The 20,739-nt window shown below is 43.9% G+C and overlaps 1 protein-coding gene across 2 annotated transcripts in view; it reads right to left on the minus strand.

Moving 5' to 3' along the window:
* Positions 1-213: 213 nt before the first annotated feature.
* Positions 214-20,739, minus strand: part of LOC143981735 (B- and T-lymphocyte attenuator-like) — a 38,967-nt gene continuing 18,441 nt past the window's right edge. Inside the window, exons 2-6 of one of the 2 annotated variants that reach the window (XM_077479786.1) lie at positions 17,329-17,670; positions 13,485-13,541; positions 9,991-10,125; positions 4,866-4,906; positions 214-1,939 (exon numbers count right to left, since the gene is read on the minus strand). In XM_077479786.1, coding sequence (XP_077335912.1) covers positions 1,679-1,939; positions 4,866-4,906; positions 9,991-10,125; positions 13,485-13,541; positions 17,329-17,670 — 836 coding nt within the window. In that variant the 3' untranslated portion in view covers positions 214-1,678. The remainder of the gene's footprint in view (positions 1,940-4,865; positions 4,907-9,990; positions 10,126-13,484; positions 13,542-17,328; positions 17,671-20,739) is intronic. The other variant, XM_077479787.1, reaches the window with a different exon arrangement.

Genomic DNA, 20,739 nt, shown 5'->3' on the forward strand with positions numbered 1-20,739 from the left:
CACCACTACTCCCTTCCCTCTCTGTGGTCAAATCGGCGACACATAGTTACATAGTTAGTAAGGTTGAATAAAGACACCAGTCCATCCAGTTCAACCGCTGCTCCATTTGTGGCCATGCCAAAATTGGTAAGGCTGTCAACCCATATAGACCTACATCCAGAAAAAACTTTGTGTCACTATGAAAAGAAATTCTGAGCCAGTTGAAGCAATACCAATTGTTAATTATTTTATCTTGGGTTTAAAAAATACGATAAAATAACAATTAAATACAAACGCCTGTGCTAAATAATACAAGTATGCAAACAATAAGCAGCACACATATGATTGATATACTGTATAGAGAATCTTCTTAGTAATGCAGCACTTCAATGTTGAAATTACTTGTATATATCTCCATGAGAATAATAGAAAACAATGTTTCTTCCACTCAACAGAGAAAATAGGTGATCCACCAGATAGTTGGACCTCAGAAATAGAAAAGGTCTATATGGGCTTGATAAAGCAACATCATGTTGGACTCAGAAAACAAATATCCTTTCATGGAACACCAATAAAAGAAATACCAGGAAAGACTATATTCTCCCATAATGGCTTTGTCAAGGTAAACACTATCCATCCAAGTGTATCCGTCCATTATCCACATGAAGAAAAGAGGAGGATTCCAATAGTCTGGGTACTGTTAAAACAACTTTAATAGAACTTTAAAATTTCTACATGGATGACCCAATGGATTGTGTCTCTGACAGCAGTGTCTCCTTAGCTCCACCCTAGCGGTTCCATCCTAGAGGATGTCATCAGGGGTGAAGGACACACTGCTCTTATTCACATGGAGGTGTTGAAGTTTCTTCAACATAAATGTATACTTTAAATCCTTTCGGTCATCAGATATAGTGCAATAGGAGATATTTTGTAATTTTTTTTTTTTATTAATTATTTCGTGAATGTGGAAAACACCTTTTTGAGGTGCACAAGGTCACATCTCTATGGACATTAATATTAGAGATCTCTGATATCTTTGAAAGTCTAAACTAGTCTTTCTTTTATCAGGGAGACCAATTGTTGCAACTAATGATGGAAGAACATGCATGGGTTTGATTCATGGGGCATTCAGCATCATTGTAAGCGTTAAGCTTGTTAAGATTAAAATTTAGTTACTCGGTTTATAAAGAAAATTGAATGGTTTTCTTATAGATGAAATAAAGTTATTTTAATTTTATGAAAAGTTTACATTCATTATTTGTCATATTGAAAGTCTCTGAAGAAAGTGAAGTCCGTAAGTAATTCCACAGAGTCCCGAAAGACCTGAAGAGAATTCCAATACTTTCTTCTATTGTCAAGGTATACATAAACTTTCTTTGGATGAACAGGACACAAGTCATACCCCTTGGACTATTGAGCTCAACTGGTCCACTAAAGTCATAATTACTCGATTTTTACTTCAAACGGTCTTGCTGTAGTTTTGCTGAAGTCCTTTATAATATCTCAGCAGTTTTTTTTTTACCAAATAATATCCTTTGAGATCTTACTCTTAACTTGATTTTTATTCTCAGATGTCCCCTTGAAAAAGTTTTGAAGAGCAAGAACAATAGATCACAAGAACGTCTTCAGTATAAAGTTCTATAGATCAAGCTTTCCATTGTCCAACTCCATTGTTAATGTTCACAGTAAGGTTCCTCGTCTAGTTCAAACGCACCGTTGCATACTCAACTTCACCTGCTTCTTCAATTTGGAAATAATTTTTTTTTGCATCATAGTTTAAATCGGCGTAGACTATAGAGTCTTCTTCTGGTGAAAGGGGAACGCTGGGCCGGCGGCCCAGATGGGCATTGTCATAGGTGGTTTCGGTGGGCACTGTAGTGAACTCATTTTCTGGTGGACATGAAGGCTTGACACGCTCCAAGCAGTTCTCCGGACCTACTGATGTAGCGATAAACTCTACCTGAAAAAAAAAAATACAATGTATTTTTAAAAAAGTGTTTGCATTCATAAATACATATTTACTGCATGTGTGTGTGAGTTGTGGTTCGGGAGTTAATGTCATAAATTGGCTGGCAATCTGAATATTTTAGCCATACTGCACAATAATTTATATTAGTTGAAGAGCACTTGCCATGCCATTTATACTGGCAGGAGCCAGGCAAGAGGGGCTGACTGTCAGGGCTGGGCTCAGCCCTTCATTCTTTGAGCTGGCTGCTCAGCTGTCGGCTAATTGCCAGCTATCTTTCCACAGTTACTCAGCTGTTGATATCCTGCTCATCAGTCCTGCCTACTTAAGCCGTCAAGCTCAGTGGATTTTTGCCTATTCCTTAGTCAACATCACAGAGACATTCTCCTGAATTCCTGTGAAAAAAACTTGCTTGGCTGACATCCCTTCTGGCTCCAGATCCTGCTTGCTGTTTTACTACGCTAATCTCCGGCTCCTTGACGTTTGGTTTGTCTGACTATCTGTTCGGGTTCCTGAACTCTGGCTATGTTTTGACTACGTTTGTTCTATTTATCTTTATTATTAAACAAGTGTTATTTAACTGTACTTTTGTCTCGGTCTTATTTCATGGTTTCTTACACTGACACCCAAGGTTGGTAGGAGGAGCTGCTGATCATGCAGCACTGTGATTGTCTGAACAGTGCTGATGTCATTGGGAACCTGTTCTCCTGGTCATTAGTAGCTGACCCATTGGTATTAGTTCTGGGATTGCCAATAGAGTGCACACCAGAACAAGACAGTGATACGTATGCTGTGCCTGGATGTTAAAGGATAAGTTCACATTTTGCAACATGTTACACCCATAATAAGGGTGCAAAGTGTAACATGTTACAAATGTATCGGCCCCCTGATACCCTTTTTTTTGCAGCAAGCAGGGGATCTCCTCTCCCCACTTGCTGCCACAATCTAAAGATCTAAAATCTCCTAAACCCTAAAAAATGCTCCTAACAGCTTTTTTTTCAAACTTATAAAACTAATAAAATGCTAACGCTCCTGAAAGCCATGACAACGCTACTACAAGCCACCACAAAAACTCTATAATTAGTGTTTTTTTCATCCAGTGTTTTCTTTCTAGCTATTTTTAAGCTTATAAAAAACGCTAGTGTGCCTAATGCCACGTACACACGATCAGACTATCTGGCGGACAAACCGCAGGAAAGTCCTCCGGACTTTCTAAACGAGTGGACCTGCCCACACACAACCGGACTTAGCCCCTGTACACACGGTCGGAGATTTCCACAACCAAATCCGTCGGATTTTGCCTGTCGGATTTTGTCCGTTGGATCTTGTCCGAAACTGTTGCATACACACGGTCGGGCCAAGTTGGCGAAAAATCCGATCTTTCAGAACGTGATGATGTAATTTCGTTACGATGGGACTACATTCAGGCTAGTAGCCAATAGCTTTGATGTAGGAATTGGATCTGAGCATGCGTGGCACTTGGTCCGATGAAAATGCTCTACACATGATCGGATTAGGTCCGTCCGGCCCAGTTGGTCGGGAAATATTTCCAACATGTTGGAAAATTAGGTCGGACGGAGATTCGGATGGAATCAGTCCAATGCATACCACACACAGTCGGATTATCCGACAACACGATCCGATAAGACGCAATCCGACAGATTATCCGACCGTGTGTACAAGGGCTTAGTCCGCCGGACTACGGTGGGAGTCCGCCGTACTTTTGAAGTGAATGGACTTGCCTACACATGGAGGAAAGTCCGTTCATTTTGAACGCGGCTCCAGGTAGACGGGACTAGCGCAGGGGGTCAATGTCACCGCCTCCATGGGCGAGATTGACACCTCGCTAGCCCCGTCACCTGGTATGGACTTAAAGGGGAAGCCCTATGCCGAAAAAACAGCGTGGGGTTCCCCCCCAAGGTCCATGTCAGACCCTTATCTGAGCACGCAGCCTGGCCGGTCAGGAAAGGGGGTGGGGACGAGCGAGCGCCCCCACCTCCTGAGCCATACCAGGCCACGTCCCCTCAACATGGGGGGGTGCTTTGGGGAAGGGGGGCCCTGTGGCAGCACATTCATTTGAATGGGCTACCCTGCATGTGAGAAACACACAAAAGAAGTCACTGATTGTTTTGCAAAGTTGTAGACATGTGCAATTCTTTTAGTTCCGAATTCGTTTTCCAAATTTCCAAATTTTTCAATTTCCGAATTCCCAAATTTTTCTTTTTCCGAATTTTCAAAATTTCGGAAATTCCAAATTTCGGAAATTTGACATTTCAGAAATTGGAAAACTCGAAATTTCGGAAATTCTGAAATTGGAAAATTTCAGATTTTATAAATTTCGGAAATTCAAAATTTCGGAAATTTGAATTTTCGGAAATTCGAAATTGGAAATTTGTATTTGTTACATTCACAGACAGCCAAATTTGAAAGGAAATTCCAATCCTTTAATTTAATAGTTATTATTAGTTAGTTATTATTTCGAATTTTACTGATTTTCTTTCTTTTTTTCGAATGTTCGAATTTCTGAATTTCCGAATTTTCAAATTTGGAAATTCAGAAATTCAAAATTCGGAAATGCGAAACTCTAAATTTTCAGATATCCGAATTTCCAAATTCTTGAATTTCCGAAAAACACATTTTTTGCCAGTGCACATGTCTACAAAATTGCACCACACTAAAACGCATGGTGGGTGCCATTAGGAATGAATGGCACTGTTGCACATCTGCTAAAGGGCAACGTGTTTTAGTGAGTGTGGGGAAAGCTCAGGAATATGCACATGTATGAACCTACAGTATGGTTAAAGCTCCTGTGCAGCAGAAGTGAATCCTTTTATTACTAGAACACTGTCAGTTTGTATTTATTTAGATCGGATATCATTATAGCTTGGACATAATATCAACGGGGCAATCTATGCCGTACCTCTTCTGCTCTTTCTGGGCCTTTAGAAGATCTGTGTTTTCCTGGAAGCAGAGGGGAAATTGGAAAAAAAAAATACATATTATAATAAGTAAAAAAGTTTACTACACATACTCAAATAGTCAACAAACTACAGTGCTATTTAATGCAGAATTAAAGTGATTGTAAACCTCACCTTGTAAAACAACCCATTGAGCTTAAAATATAAATGAAAGAGAAAACACCTGTGTATAGATATAAAATAACATTATAAACACTTTTCCCCCCTTTTTATATAAGTAAGTGATCACATTCCCTCAGATACATAAGAGCTGGGGGAGGAGAAACAGCAGCACACTGATCTGTCCAGTGATAGACTGTGCAGGGGGTGTCAGCAGAAGTCTGGCTGAGTTACCAACACATCTATAGAACTGGCTATGCTGTGCTCTCATGCCTAGTGTTGTCAGTTTTTAATAGGAAAGCAGAGGAACTGGCAGGAACACCAGGGATTTCGCACAAAGGAAGCAATACAAAGAGAACAAGACACTTTCTCCTACAAGTACATGGTACAGCAACCACATATCAGGAATATGAAGTGTTGGGTTTACATGTTCTTTAAACCTACAAAAAAATGGACAAGCAGGATTTTTTGACAAGAGACCCTATTGCAGTAGTTCTCAACTCCTGTCCTCAGGGCCCACTAACAGGCCAGGTTTGCAAGATAACTGAAATACATCACAGGTGATATCATTTGCTGCTCAGTGATTGCAGTATTCTAGTCTGCATCTCCCCAAGGTAATACTTAAAATCTGGCCTGTTGTTGGGTCCTGAGGACAGGAGTTGAGAACCACTGGCCTATTGGTTTCTTCTGTCATAACTGCCTCTACATGCCAGTCAGCATTTAGGCCTGGTTCACACCTATGCATTTTTTTTTACGCGTTTTCCGTTTTTCAGAAACACACTACAGTCCTTTTAAGGCTCGATTCACATCTATGCATGTTGCTTCTGACTGTTTCGGCAGTGCTTATTGCAGTGCTTGGCGCATTTTTGGTCATTTTACCGCGATTTGCGTTTTTTGCGTTTTTTTTACACTGTATATAGCTTGTTCCTAAGGAGGGGGCCAGGAAGCCGGCCGCTGCGTCCTTAACAACCGATGAGTCATCATCTGTCAGCGGACTTCCCCGCTGACAGCTGAATGTAAGAAAAAAAGAATCGCTGGCTTAAAAAAAATTGTGAAAAAAGCATAGGTGACTCCCCCATGCCAAAATATAAAAAACTAAATGGTGTTGCTCCCCCCCCCCCCCCTCCCAAAATCCATACCAGACCCTTATCTGACCATGCAGCCTGGCAGACCAGGAAAGGGAGGGGACAAACGAGCACTCCAACCCCCCTGAACCATACCAGACCGTATACCCTAGGGGTATAACAAGGAGGCATGATGGATCCCTGATGTCCCAAGGGAGCGGGGCCTCTGGATGACATCATACATCATGACATCATACGATGGCTGCGCCCCCATCGTTATCTAAGAAATGCTTAACATCGGCAGGGACAGATCAGCGGGACGCAGCATTGAAAGAGGGTTGTTGGAGGGAGCGGCGGCAATGGAAGAAGCACACCGGACAAAAAAGAGCGGAGAAACAAGAAGAGCGGAAGAAGAAATGGCAGAAGGAGAAGATGCAGGAAGACCAGAGGAAGAAGAAGATATTTTTAATAAAAGACTTGTCAAAAACTGTCTACTGTATTTTTTCACACTACTTTTTTTTTGGTGAATGGGTACAATGTACCCCATACTCATTCACATAGGGGGGAGGCTGGGATTTGGGTGCCCCCTTGTTAAAGGGGCTTCCAGAATCTGATAAGCCTCCCTTCTGCAGACCCCGACAACCACCAGGCAAGGGTTGTCTGGAAGAGGCCCTTGCCCCCATCTACATGGGGGCAAGGTTTCATAGTTTCATAGTTAGTAAGGTTGAATAAAGACACCAGTCCATCCAGTTCAACCTGAGTGAGTTTCTACAATTGTCCCTATCCCTGTACATTGCACACTCACATTGGTCCCTACCCTCAAGGAGCCCACAAACCAAGGTCCATATTCATATACTAGGGCCAATTTTGGACAGAAGCCAATTAACCTACCTGCAAGTCTTTGGATTGTGGGAGGAAACTGGAGAACCCGGAGGAAACCCACACAGGCACAGGGAGAACATGCAAACTCCAGGCAGGTGGTGTCGTGGTTGGGATTCGAACCAGCGACCCTTTTACTGCTAGACAAGAGCGCTAACCACTACACCACTGTGCTGCCCTTACACCACTGTGCTGCCCAAGGTACTTTGGGGTGGGGAGGCACAGAGCCCCCGCTGCCCCAAAGCACCCACCCCCCCATGTTGAGGGAATATGGCCTGGTATGGTTCATGAGGGGGGTGGGGGCGCTTGCTCGTCCCCTCCCTTTCCTGACCTGGCGGGCTGCATATTCGGATAAGGGTCTGGTATGGATTTTGGGGGGAACCCCACGTAATTTTTTTTTTTTTTACATTTTGCACTACAGAGTGTATTCTATGGGAAACCATTGTGAATGGACTGTAGTACAAATCTGCTAAATGCAAAAAGCACTAAAAAATTCATAGGTATAAATCCAGCCTTAGTGTGAATCAGGCCTTATGTATACTGAGCCATTCAGTGTGCATTTATGGCACGGCTCTGTGCTGTGATGATGTGACTCCCCCATGTACAGGACTGACATCATCACAGCCCGAGCATTCAAGCGATTGAAGAGCCTGAGCTCAGAAGGAAACCCAGGAGAAGATGACAGCGACCAGGACAGCTGAGAACCCTGACACCGCATCGCTGGAGGTGACCACTGATGAGTTTACTTCCTCTTTCATCCCCTGCAAAGGCAAAGCATAATGGACTACTATGCATCGCATAGTAGTCCATTATGTGTCACTTACCTGACACAGGAGCCAGCGATGTCACCGCTGTCCCCTGTAGTCCGCCCCATCCATCTTCTCGGTGGGGTCTCGCAGCTCCGCCGCTGTCATTCGGTGAAGCCGTGATAACGTCACTTCTGCGCATGCGCACGGAAGCCGAGACGCGCGGCATTGCGCGGCATCTTCGTTATCGAGGATGCCATGCTCAGTGCGCCTGCGCGTCGCTGTCTGCGGCGCATGCGCCGTAGACAGCGATGCCCGTCTCCGGGCAAATATCTCCTAAACTGTATAGGTTTGGGAGATATTTCTTGGACCTACAGGTAAGCCTTAATCTAGGCTTACCTGTAGGTCAAAGTGGTTTGTAAACATTTACAACCACTTTAATAATGTCCTTTTGCATTACATAATAGAATATCTTCCTAAATGCTTGTAGCTTCCTCAAATGCCAGGGCCCATAGTCGGTATGAGGCTAGCATTCAGTCCCCTCCAAAGGCCTCTGCCCCGGGTTAGTTTATCACATTTCTCCCCCATCAAAAGTCGGCTAACAAGGTCCCAGACCTCCACCTGGTCTGGACATTTGTTAGTCGGGCAAAGTTAACTCACATAGCCAGTCCACATGATCTCCATTCTTGGCTCCAAGGAATAATTGTCATCGGTTGGTGTGGGGCAGAGGTCATTGACTCTCTGTCTGGCTGCCAGCGCTTCAGCTGGGTGTTTTTTAACATTCCGGGGCTCGTTCTGCTGCTGGGCAGACGGGCCAATCACTCCAGCTTCCTGAAGCTGTAAAGACACTGTGGGTGCTAGGCAGAGGCCAGCAGCGCTCCATCCTGCTGCCAGTGATTCAGCTGGGAGTAGAAGCTTTACTACGTCAGCTTCTCGCTAGAGAGAGGGGCCGACTGCCCCAGCGAACTTCACAGTTGTTGCCGGCGCTGAACAGAGGTTGGTAGCACTCTGCCCTGTTGCCAGCACTTATGCTGGGGACTCCACATCATCCGCTTCAGCTAACCGTTGGGGCAGGAGGCTGGATTTCTCCACTCCCAAACTGTGTAGCTGCCATTGGGGAGGTGAGCCGGGTGCTTCCTCTTCCGTTCCCTCATCTGGCTACTGGCCGACATGTCTGTTGTACTGTCTCTCAGGTGCACAGATCTTTGCTGGGGAGGAAAGACTGCTTACTCCACCCTGGCCGACTGTTGGGGAGGGACGGCGAACACCTCCTCTACCTTCTCCCTCTGTATCCCACTGCTTGACACCAATGTAACAAAACATCCCACACTCTGCTTGAGTGCTTTCATCATATACCGCCTCCTCCCAGTCTGGATTGAGGTCAGGAATCTGTGCAAGCCAGTCAGGTTCATCCATCCCAAACTTTCTCAACCATATCTTTATGGACCTTGCTGTGTGCACTGGTGCACAGTCATGCTGGAACAAAAAGGGGCCAATCCCCAAACTGTTCCCACAAAGCTGGGAGCATGAAATTGTCCAAAATGTCTTGGTATGATGACACCTTACAAGTTCCCTTCACTGGAACTAAGGGGCCAAGCCCAACCCCTGAAAAACACCACCACACCATAATCCCCTCTCCACCAAATGATTTGGACCAATGCACAAAGCAAGGTCCATAAAGACATGGATGAGTGAGTTTGGGGTGGGGGAACTTGAGTGGCCTGCACAGAGTTCTGACATCAACCCGACAGAACACCTTCAGGATGAATTTAGAGCGGAGACTGCGAGCCAGGTCTTCTTGTCCAACATCAGTGCCTGACCTCACAAATGCGCTTCTGGAAGAATGGTCAAACATTCCCACAGACACACTCCTAAACCTTGTGGACAGCCCTCCCAGAAGAGTTGAAGCTGTTATAACTGCAAAGGGTGGGCCAACTCAATATTGAACCCTACGGACGAAGACTGGGATGCCATTAAAGTTCATGTGTGTGTAAAGGCAGGCGTCCCAATACGTTTGACAATATAGTGTATCACATGATCTAATGCCTAGAATTTTGGTCACATGATCAGCACCTAGAGAGAGTTTGGGGTAGAGTTTGGGGTAGAGTTTTCATCAGCAATTTTAGTACTTGACATGACATTTATGAATAGGTCAACTTTATGTAAATAACACTCTTTTATATTAACAAATTAGTAAATTACGTTAGGTAGTCTTATCTCATCAGCCTCTCGGCAATGGTCTTTCTTCACCATTCTAGAGGAGTACTTTAACGACTTACCCCGATTTCTTCGTTGACAAAAAACAAGAAGACTGATAATGATAATCATGAGACAAACTCCTCCGGCAGAAGCCATAAAATACACCACGATTTTAAGCTGTTCCTTTGCCGAATTGGCTGGTAATGATGTTGAATCTGTATTATGGAAAAATAAAATATCAGTGAATTGAAATATTTCCAAATATTTTCAATGTCTGTCTAACCGAGGGCGCAGTATTTGTTATTGGGTCATAGGTGCCTCTTTTCAGACCTAACCACACCCACATTTCACTAAAATCTTGCCCATTTAGCTAAGCCACACCCATTTCACTTTACATATGGATTTGTCCAATCCATTTAAATGAGAAGTACAGCTAAAGTTTGTTTGGCTGTACTTCTCCTGTGCATCACAGGAGTTCAGTTTGCTCTGCATTACTGTGACCCATTTTTAGCAGACAGTGGGCTGAATCCTGCTGCCAGCTGATGTCACAGTGCCAGTCCAGGGGAAGGATCGCGACCATATGGTTGGGGTCTCAGCCTATCAACAAGCCTGAGTCAGCTGCTCCCGCCCCCTCCACAGCCCAGCATGGGGGGGGGGAGGCAGAGTAGAAAGCTGCGACTGACAGCAGTCACCAGCTCTCTGCTCAGGGAGCACTGAGTACTGAGCGATCAGTGGTATTTGATCACTTGGTTCTCACCCTTAGTGCTGGTGGTGGTCCAGCTAATTCTAAAAAAAAAAAAAACAATGATTGCCCATACTTCTCTTATAATAACCTCCCTGATAATTAAAAATTCCCACATCTCTTGTACGATAAAGCTTTCATGCCCTCACTCACTGTAATGCTACGTTCGCACTTCCTTTGAAAAGTGATCTGCGGTGGATCTTCTTTTTTAGTCGCTGTCAGGTGTTCAGGAGGTGATCCTGCCACCTCCTGAATGCCTGTTTCTTTTTGGTTCTCTGTGTGCCAAAAGGCATTTTTATGGGACTAATGTGCCGCGAGCCAAGCATTTGGCTCACAGTTGCAGCATGGCTACATTGACTTGAATGGGCAAGTTTGTCAGGTGGTGCTGCCCATAAATGTTACAGGCTGCATTCAATTTGCTGTGGCCATGACACAAAAAAAACATGGCTGCACAGTTGAATAGCGCCCTCCAGCCGTATAGTGGTCTTTAGGTGGGTGGTCAGGGGTGATAATCCTGCAGCTCAACCACCTGTTCTTAAAGAGGAGCTCTAGGCTCCCCCCTAAAAAATAAAAGTCAGTAGCTACAAATAACGTAGCTGCTGAGTTACAATATTAGGGAACTTACCTGTCCAGGCATCCAGCTATGTCCTCAACCAAGCCGATTCCTCAATGGCTATCGGTTGCTGTGCCACCATCTTGACGAATGGAAACCGGCAGTGAAGACTTGTGGCTTCACACACAGCTTCCTATTGCACATGCACTAAGTGAGCTGCGCTTTATGAATGGGCCGCAGTTTTCTGGAACCTGTGAATTGTCCTAGAAGGCTGCAGGGGAGGGGGCCAAACGTCTTGCTCAGTTCGCTGTGGCGAACAGAGCCAGAAGTGGGAGCAGATACCTGTCAAATCCAGATACCCGCTCCTCTCTCTACACCTAAAGGGTGCCAAATGTGGCAGCGGAGGGGGGAGGGGGAAGACAAACTAAGCTTCCCCTTTTGGGTGGAGCTCTGCTTTAATACCCCCCGGCCGCCCATGTTAATGAGGCCTAACTGAGCCATGATCAGACATTCAGATTCTTCAAGCATGATGGTGGGTCGGGGGCTCAAGCAGAACAATGTCTCTCCTGCTTCCTTCCTGAGAGTTTAGCAGCACAAACACCTCACTGATGTTAACAGTTATCTCATTCACCAGCATAATTCTATCTATTCTGTAGAGGGCTCAGCTCATGCTAAAGTATGGAAGTAGACCGCCCTTGAGAGGCAAAATATACTGTATGTAAACCCAATGACTAAGATGTCTTATGAGATTTAACAAAGTCATGTTAGCTCAAAATTAACTTTTCATCTTTTTCAATTTACAGCTTTAAATAAAATTACTAACCGCTAGTCCTGCAATAAAGCTCCCTATACAGGCACTTCCTAAAAAAAAAAAAATCGAATGCAGGTGTAGCAAAGTCCTAAGGCCCCTGAAGCTCAATGGTGACTTCCAGAGTTAAGGACAGCTGACATCCTTCTGTGTAGAGTGAGTTACAAGGCATGGTGGGTGTAATGCAAGATGAAAGGGTGGGCGCCAGACACTTTTAGAATGCAAAAAAAAGATGTATTGTCTCTTAAACAAAACGGTGGGAGAGAGGGTTAGGACCAGGATAGCCATAGGTAGATGCAATGTTAATTAGCAGACTCCAAGATTTCTATAGACAGACAGCTATACAGGTGAAGACCTCCAGCCGGACACCACTTCTGCATATTTAGGACACTGTCTTCTATGGCAGCAATCTTATCAAAGTTACTAACTGTAATTATAACTAACTATTTGCAACTCAAACAGTTCTCCTCTTACTCCACGATCACTCACTTTGGTTCTTCACTCAATGAGCTCCCAGTCTCTCTCACTAGATATCAGATCCAATAACCACTGGAACTCCAGAGCTCTTTCACTGTTAGCACACAGCATCTTCCTCAGGCGCCACCCCCGCTTCCCTGCTGGGTCCCTGGCTTGGCACTCACAGATACTCTTCAAGCGTCACCCCTGCAGACATGTTAGGTCCCTGACTTGGCACTTTCTGAAGTTTTCCCACTTCTTCACCGTCCCCAGTTGGCGAGAAGTCTGCTCTGGTACTAGCCTCAGCTTACTCACAGTGGTATCCAGTAACAAGGTGTCCCTTAGTGGTGTCAGCTTCCCCGCTACCTCCGATGACAGCTGGTTCCCGACCAGCGGAACCCTTACTTCTGGTTGGACTACAAGCCTGCAGTCCCAACCCTACACTGTTCTCCTGCTTCTGGATAGGCCCTCAGACATCCTAGCAGCCAGATGTCCCCGGGATAGGCCTTAGGTTTGCAGCGTAGTAGTCCGAGCCATTCCAACACACGTCCACCCATGCAGCCATCCAGGTGGCACAGAACCCTCGATCACCTGACTCCACCCAAATAAATAGTCTCAAAGGAACAAAGAAAATCCCTTCCCATTGGCTGAGACACCCTATTCATTCATAACCTGTCCTTGCTATGCCCTTGTCTTATCCAATGTCACTAGGTACCCGGCCACCCAGTGTCAGGAGAAAGAAGTGCAGCAATTCCAGAATTAGGGGGAAATCAATTGATCTCCTAACAATTGGCAAAGGCAACTAGTGCCTGGCAACTAAATTTAATAGCAGCCCTGCCTAAACATCAGGGTGCTACAAAGGTAACACATCCAAGGACTGTAAGCTGCAAAATATTGCATTTTTACTGTATTCTTGAATTTAGTTATCCTTTAAGTGTTGTAATGAAAGATAGGCTGCCTTTAATGAGCTTATATATATATATATATATATATATATATATATATTAGGACTTACTGGAATTCAGCATATTCGCAGTTGTATCCCCATTCGTAGCTGTAGCTGAAGAGGAAACTATATAGGAATGTAAAAGAAAATGCAGAATTATTCATAGAGAGAAACAGAAAAACAATTTATATGATTTAATTGCTTTACTATTATAATAAGCTGTGGTAAGCACCAGTGTTCTGGGCTTGGTTCTTAAATGAAATGCTATATACATGCAGTTTGCATCTTCTTGTTTTTGAATGGTGTGCTCTAGTTTTCTTCCATTACCCTAAATCCCATGGTGTTTGTGGAGAGTATAGGAGGGTTGCAAGCTCTGCCAGGATTTTATTGATAGGCAGATGCAGCGCCCTCCTAGTTAGGCTGCTTGGTACATATCATTTTTGGATCCTTCTGTAATGAAGGGAGCTGGGATTGTTTGGTCTGATCTGTTCATGGTTCCACAGTTTGGGAGTTTGATTGCTTCCCCCTGCTTGTAGAAGAATTTTCTAGGGTGGGAGAATTCAAATAGCCAAGTACTAGCCATTTTGGAGTATCCCACGCACCAACCTCTCTCCTATTACAAGTTTTACCAGTAATAAATCACAAAAAGACAACCCCTAGACCGTATCAATGGACTGTTACTTTGGTGGACAGGCAGCCTCTACAGTTTTGAGGAAGAACCATTTTAAACCAGTGTTTCTTATGGGGGGTAGAGCTATACAAACAAAATACACACTCCAACTATGTCAATGCTTTGCAAAACTTTATTATTATGGATGATTACACAGAAGGCCCCTCCTCAATCTGATGCCTTTCACCCAAAAAATGCTTAATCATAGAGACCGCTTCTTTTGAGGAGGGTTTGGGCAGGCCCTCTGAGTAATTGTTTGGGATAATAATGTTTTACAAGACGTTAAAATTATTTGTGTGCAGCTTTTTTTTTTTATTTGTCCGCAGACAAGGGTCCACTTTGCAGGCTTGTGTGCGGTGGCTTCTCCTGTTTTTTTTAGAAGCAGAATGAAAAAAAAAAAACATTAAAAAATTTGTGTTCAAACAGGCACCCAAACATTATGTGTCCTGGAAGCACAGGGGAACTGCATGCGGTTAGTTTTATTTGATTACTTAGGTCAAATGTTAGCATAATGGAATTGCTCTCTTGTGTGAGTTAGCACCCCTTGTGGCTGGAGGCCAAGGTACTACATTGGGCCTCACAGGCGGAAAGATGCCATCTTTTTCACCTGTTATGCCCTTTTGAGGGAAATAGCATAGAACACTGATTTTCCACCAATTCTTTACACTTGCTGCACTTACACTCTACTCTGAAGGAAAGCTGCCATGTACTTTGCGAGGCGTCTCACTCTCGTAGTCCAGGCTCAGTCCATAGGTGGGCTCTGTTAGGCAGTGTGCCTAACATAGGATCCCTGCCACTAAAACTTCTTCTCCCAAACTAACTGCTCCACCTTCCTTTTACTCTGCGTTACAGAAGGGTAACGTTAAGCTTTTACACCTCTTCCCCATTCCCATTCACACCCCATACACATCTACTCTCTTCTCACAGTAAATCAGACTAGTGCTTGTTATTAAAGCAGAACTCTCTTTACTTGAATTAAGGCATAATAGTACAGTTCCTCTTCATTTCTATATTGTTTTTTTTCATCAGTCACGCGACACTGCTAAGGATTACAAAATGTGTCTGAGTTTATTCTCAACTAGACGGCTGTTCTTGGGCTAAGTTGTGGGGTTTCCTCTGGGTACTCTGGTTTCCTCCCATACTCCAAAGACAAGGTTATTTGGCTTCTGTCCAAAATTGACCCTAGTATATGAATGGGGACCTTGGATCATGGGCTCCCTGAGGGTAGGGACTTATGTGAGTGTGCAATGTACAGGGATAGGGACAATTGTAGACACTCACTCAGGATGGACTGATGTCTTTATTCTAACTAACTATATGCTGTGCTGTCTCATGCCTTCAGTCCGTAGTAGTTTCCAAGCACTGGTAAAATTGCTGAACTATACAGTCTCATTTTTGGGTCCTGCCAAGGGATAACCCCAGTTAGATGCAGCACTACATCCATCCATCCAATGTATGGTCCTCAATTCCACAACCAACAGCCCACGTCTTGGTCCAGCCCCTTCCTACTTGAATAACCCTCTACAAGAAGCACCACCAACCAAAGTGAAGACACACCACAGCATGTTAACCCTGAAACACTGGACATTAACCCCTTATGTGATAATCACATACAACACCTACCTACATTTATATAACTGTGATAGGAACAACAGAGGGGAAACTTCCTCTGGAACTGAGGTTGGTGTGAAAAGGGTATGTACACTGTAAAGCCTTGCATAATATTACCTAAATATTAGAAATATACTGTATAATACACAAACAAAATACAGATTTCTATCTTATCTTGCACAGCAGCAACTATTATTACAGTTACTGGTTAATTAGCAATTCTCACAAGAAAATTTAGAGGGAAGTCCAAATGATATACAGATTATAGCTATAGTCCTCTTAGTATACTCCTGTAATTTCTATTTAATAAATGCAATAAATTATTTTGCAATTTTATTTCTTTATTTCTTCTTCCCTGGAAATCTGAGCTGCATTGTGTTTGATGCTATAGAAGGGAAGGAGGGAGCACACCGTTTACCAAGTCAGAGGAGATAATGCCATCAAATGTGACAACATATGTGCCAATGATTCCAAAATGGCCCAGTGCCTCAGACTGCTTTATATCCAAGAACATGGGTGCAAAGCATTCTAAATGGTTTTGCCACTGATTCAAGTTCTAACTGGGCTAAATAGATTTGCTCATTGCTGGTCACAGGGCTCTTGAGTCATGGCAGTGGAGCTGTACATGTAAATGTTTCTGGAGAACACATCCGGTGGTATCTAAACAGGCCCCATGGTCCTCCCAGGAAAAAAGAAAACTGGTTTTACCCCAAGCTCTGCTATCTCTGTTCCATCACCAATGCCCACCATATCCATGACACCACTGAAGCTCCAAACAAAGTGCTGTGTCAATCTCATAGGGCTTGTATACACAGGCATTGTTTTCTTGCATTTTCCTAAAATGCACATCAAACACAAGTCACCACATCCCTGTTGACTTCAATAGAGTCGTGTACATTACAGTTCAGAGGGTGTTCAGATGCAGCAAGTCCTATTGAGTTGCATATGGATAACAAACAAAGCAAGTCAACCTAAATATTTTTTTTGTAAAATGCTGCAGCTTGCATTTGAATGCATGTGTTCAAATGGAAAAAGTTGATTTTGACATAAGACCTAAGCCCTTGTACACACGGTCAGAGATTCCTTCGGAATGTGTCCTATCGGACCGTTTTGTCAGATATTCCGACTGTGTGTGGTCTGCATCGGACTGTTTCCGTCAGAATATCCGTCGGACCAAATTTTCCAACTTGCTGGAAATATTTTCCGACAAACTGCTCCGATCGGACATACTCCGATCATGTGTAGAGAATTACGATCAGACAAAGTGCCACACATGCTCAGATCAAATTCCTACATCAAAGCTATTGGCTACTAGCCTGAACGTAGTCCCATCGTAACAAAACTACGTCATCACGTTCTGAAAGATCGGATTTTCCGTCAACTTTGTCCGACCGTGTGTATGCAACAGTTTCGGACAAGATCCGTCGGACAAAATCCGACGGATTTGGTTGTCGAAATCGCCGACCGTGTGTACAAGGGCTTACTCTGCTTTCAGTTGACCAACTAATGTAGACACTTCTACTATCAGCCTACTTTCAAACTTCAGCATGAAAAAGATAATATTTTATTCTACAAATCATACTGAATTTATAGGATCATCATTACTACATATTATTTTCCGAGAATACTTACCAGGTGCAGTAACTTCTATCACACTTCCTACAATCTGCATATCTTTAAAGGCTGCTGAACATTTATAGAATCCAGTGTCATTTAACTGCACAAATTGAAACCTCAGAACATGAACTACTTCATTTTCTGTCTTTTCTTCCCATCCAGAGGAGATCCGATCATCTGACTTTACATTCATACATTGACTATTTGCTCCGCGTTCTACTCTGCACCAGGTCACGTTGGGTTGATCATTGGAGCATAGCTTGACTGGACATCTCAGGGAAAGTGATTGATTTAGGGTTTGACCAGCCTTTGAATTCTTTGGGAGATTTATATTTGGAGTACAACCTGAACCGAGCCCTGTAAAGAAAAAAACATTATTTAAAAGCTATTCTGTGTGCAGTGGTTTACTCGTTAGCATTTGACATGCAATCCTGAGGTTCTGGTTTCAGTTTTCACAAGGGGCTCTATTTGCAGGGATGTTGTATGTACTCCCCATATTTTTTATATTTTATACTGGTTTTCCACTCAAATGTAATCCTACTTAAAGGCATTGTCCTTGTTGGCCTACTGTTACTTAGGCTACCCCCTCTTTAGTTCATCATGGATGCTGCTACCAGACTTATCTACCTTACCAACTGTTCATTGTCTGCTCCCCCTCTCTGTCAATCCCTCCACTGGCTTCCGCTCACCTAGCGAATAAAGTTCAAAATACCAGCAACAACCTCCAAAGTCATCCAGAACTCGACCCCCAGCTACATCACTAAACTATTTTTAAAATGCCAACCAAACTGTTCTCTTCACTCTTCCCAAGACCTCTAATGCCGCGTACACAGGATCGGACTTTCCAGAAGACTTGGTCCAGTGGACCGGAATCCGTCGGACAATTCAATCGTGTGTGGGCTCCAGTGGACTTTTTTTCACAAAAGTCAGACGGACCTAGAAATAAAACATGTTTCAAATCTATCCAACGGACCCGAGTCAGACGGACTAAAAATCCAGAAAACTATTTGTCTGTTTGCTAGTCCGACAGACCAAATACGACGCAAGGGCAGCTATTGGCTACTGGCTATTGAACTTCCTTGTTTAGTCCCGTTTACGTCATCACGTTTAAAACTAACAGACTTTTGAATGGACTTAGTCCGGTCGTGTGTGGTCAAGTCCGTTTCATTCAGAAAGTCCGTCGGACCTCCGCCGAAAGTCCGTCGGGAAGACCGTGTGACCTAGTCCGGTTGTGTGTACGCGACATTACTCTTTAGCTACCTTGTCACCTCCTCCCATGCTCACATCCCGGGCTTCTCCAGAGCCTCTCCCAATTTCTTGAACTCCTTAACCCAATCTGTATGACTATCGCCTATTCTATTTGCCTTTAGGCAATCCCTAAAACCCCTTCTCTTCAGAGATGCCTCCAAGTAATAAACTGTACATTTACTTTCTCTGTGAGATCATCTCTTACCTTTAGTATCACTTGACCCTTTCTTTTAGATTGTAAGCTCTAATGAGCAGGGCCCACCGATCCTTCTTGTATGGATTTGTACCTGTTCTTTCTCCCTCCATTTTGTGAAGCACTGTATAAACCATTGTCGCTATATGAATCCTGTGTAATAATACAATGCAAATGTATGCTGTAAACCATAGATCACCTTTAAAGCGGGAGTCCGCCCGGAGTCCGCCGTTTTTTGTTTTTTTTTTAAAGCCAGCAGCTCCAAATACTGCAGCTGCTGACTTTTAAAATAATGACACTTACCCGCCCAGCGCGCCCGCGATGTTGGCACCCGAAGCTGATCTCTCAATCGTCTCTCGGGTGCTGCCGCCGCCATCTTGGGTATGGGAATCAGGAAGTGGAGCCTTTAGGCTTCATTTCCCGGTTCCCTACTGCGCATGCGTGAGTCGCGCTGCGCAATAAGGATGGTCCCCGCTGTCTCTGGGATCCGTGTGTTTCCCAGCAGGCAGCGGGGGACTTTCGGAAAGGGGCGTAGATTCTGTGGAAAAGGGCGTACCTTCTGCAGAATCTACGCTGGATGTGGGTGCAGATACCTGTATTGTACAGGTACCTGCACCCCCCTCCCCCCTGAAAGGTGCCAATTGTGGCGCCGGAGGGGGGGAGGATTCCAATGAGCGGAAGGTCCACTTTAGGGTGGACCTCCACTTTAATGGTTACTTTGTAGATAATGTGGTGAGGGAGAGTGACCTATGATATTAGACAAGGCTTCTGGTTCAATGGCCCCGTATTTGGCCTTATTCACACAATGGTAAAGGATCAAAGCAAAATACTATACAATCACGCCTCTGATGATATCCACACAGGATGAAACATGTCAGGCTGGCTGATGCAAGCACGTTGTGTACCGCAGATTTGTATATGTTCTGATGTTGCTGTTGCTCTGTAAGTAGACTACAATACATTTTTAAAGTGTTTTACCTTTACGGGCTTCACTATTGTTGCTGCTTTTCTTCAGTTTTTGGTGATGATTGTTTAAATTCATACCCTGGTGTGAGCTCTGATGTTCCATCTGATACTGATGTACCTGGTTAACCCTATGATTCATCTATCAAGTTTGGAGTGTGCCATCCAAGTCTATTATCCACCATCTGCATCATATGATTATATGCCTGTTTTCTTTTCTTTCTGGTAAGCAGATTGAGAGCACATGGGTGTGGTGTGCTTCTTATATGCACATTGAATTTTGGTGGTGAATTTTGTCATAGGGCAGTGATTTATGTGGTGGTGGTGGGGGAAAGTCTGATGTAGCCAGAAAAATATTGACTGACAGTTGAGTTCCAACCGTTCTACCTGCTTATCCTGTGATAATTTAGTAGAAAGCAATACAGAAAATGTGGAAATGCAATTTAAGACATTCACTTATAGTGATATAGTTATAACGATAAGTGTGTTTGTCATATGCCAGTAATTTCTTTGTGTTGTGGTGTAAACTTGTGAAACGTTGGATGTAGCTAATAAAACATTGACTTAGAGTTAAACTTCTTTAGCTTTGGATAGAGTTAGGAACGGGTAGATCCCATGCCAAACTCCCCCCCCCCCCCCCCCAAGAGGTATTAGCATTATGTTTCAAAAATCCCCTTACAAAGTACAAATCTGCAATTATTACCCCTAAGTATAAATCTCCCATCCTTCCAGTACAAACTTCCCCCTGCTGAAATCCCCCCTTACAGCACAAATCTTTGCCCCCCATCCCCTAAATTCCTCTAGAACCAATCCCCCCTCACCCCCAAAATATCCCCCCTCCCAGCACTAATCACCTACTTCTAAAATGTCCCCTCTGAGTACACATCTTCTCCAACACACTCCAATCCCCCCCCCTCCCAGCACAAACCCACTCACCCCCCAATCCTCCCTCCTAGCACAAATCTTCACAAATCTTCTTCCCCCCATACTTTCTCCCAACACAAATCCCCTAAATCACCACT

This window comes from Lithobates pipiens, unplaced genomic scaffold, assembly GCF_037356315.1.
Source record: "Lithobates pipiens isolate NorthernLeopardFrog02 unplaced genomic scaffold, aLitPip1_a1.2 Scaffold_16, whole genome shotgun sequence".
Classification (NCBI taxonomy): domain Eukaryota; kingdom Metazoa; phylum Chordata; class Amphibia; order Anura; family Ranidae; genus Lithobates; species Lithobates pipiens.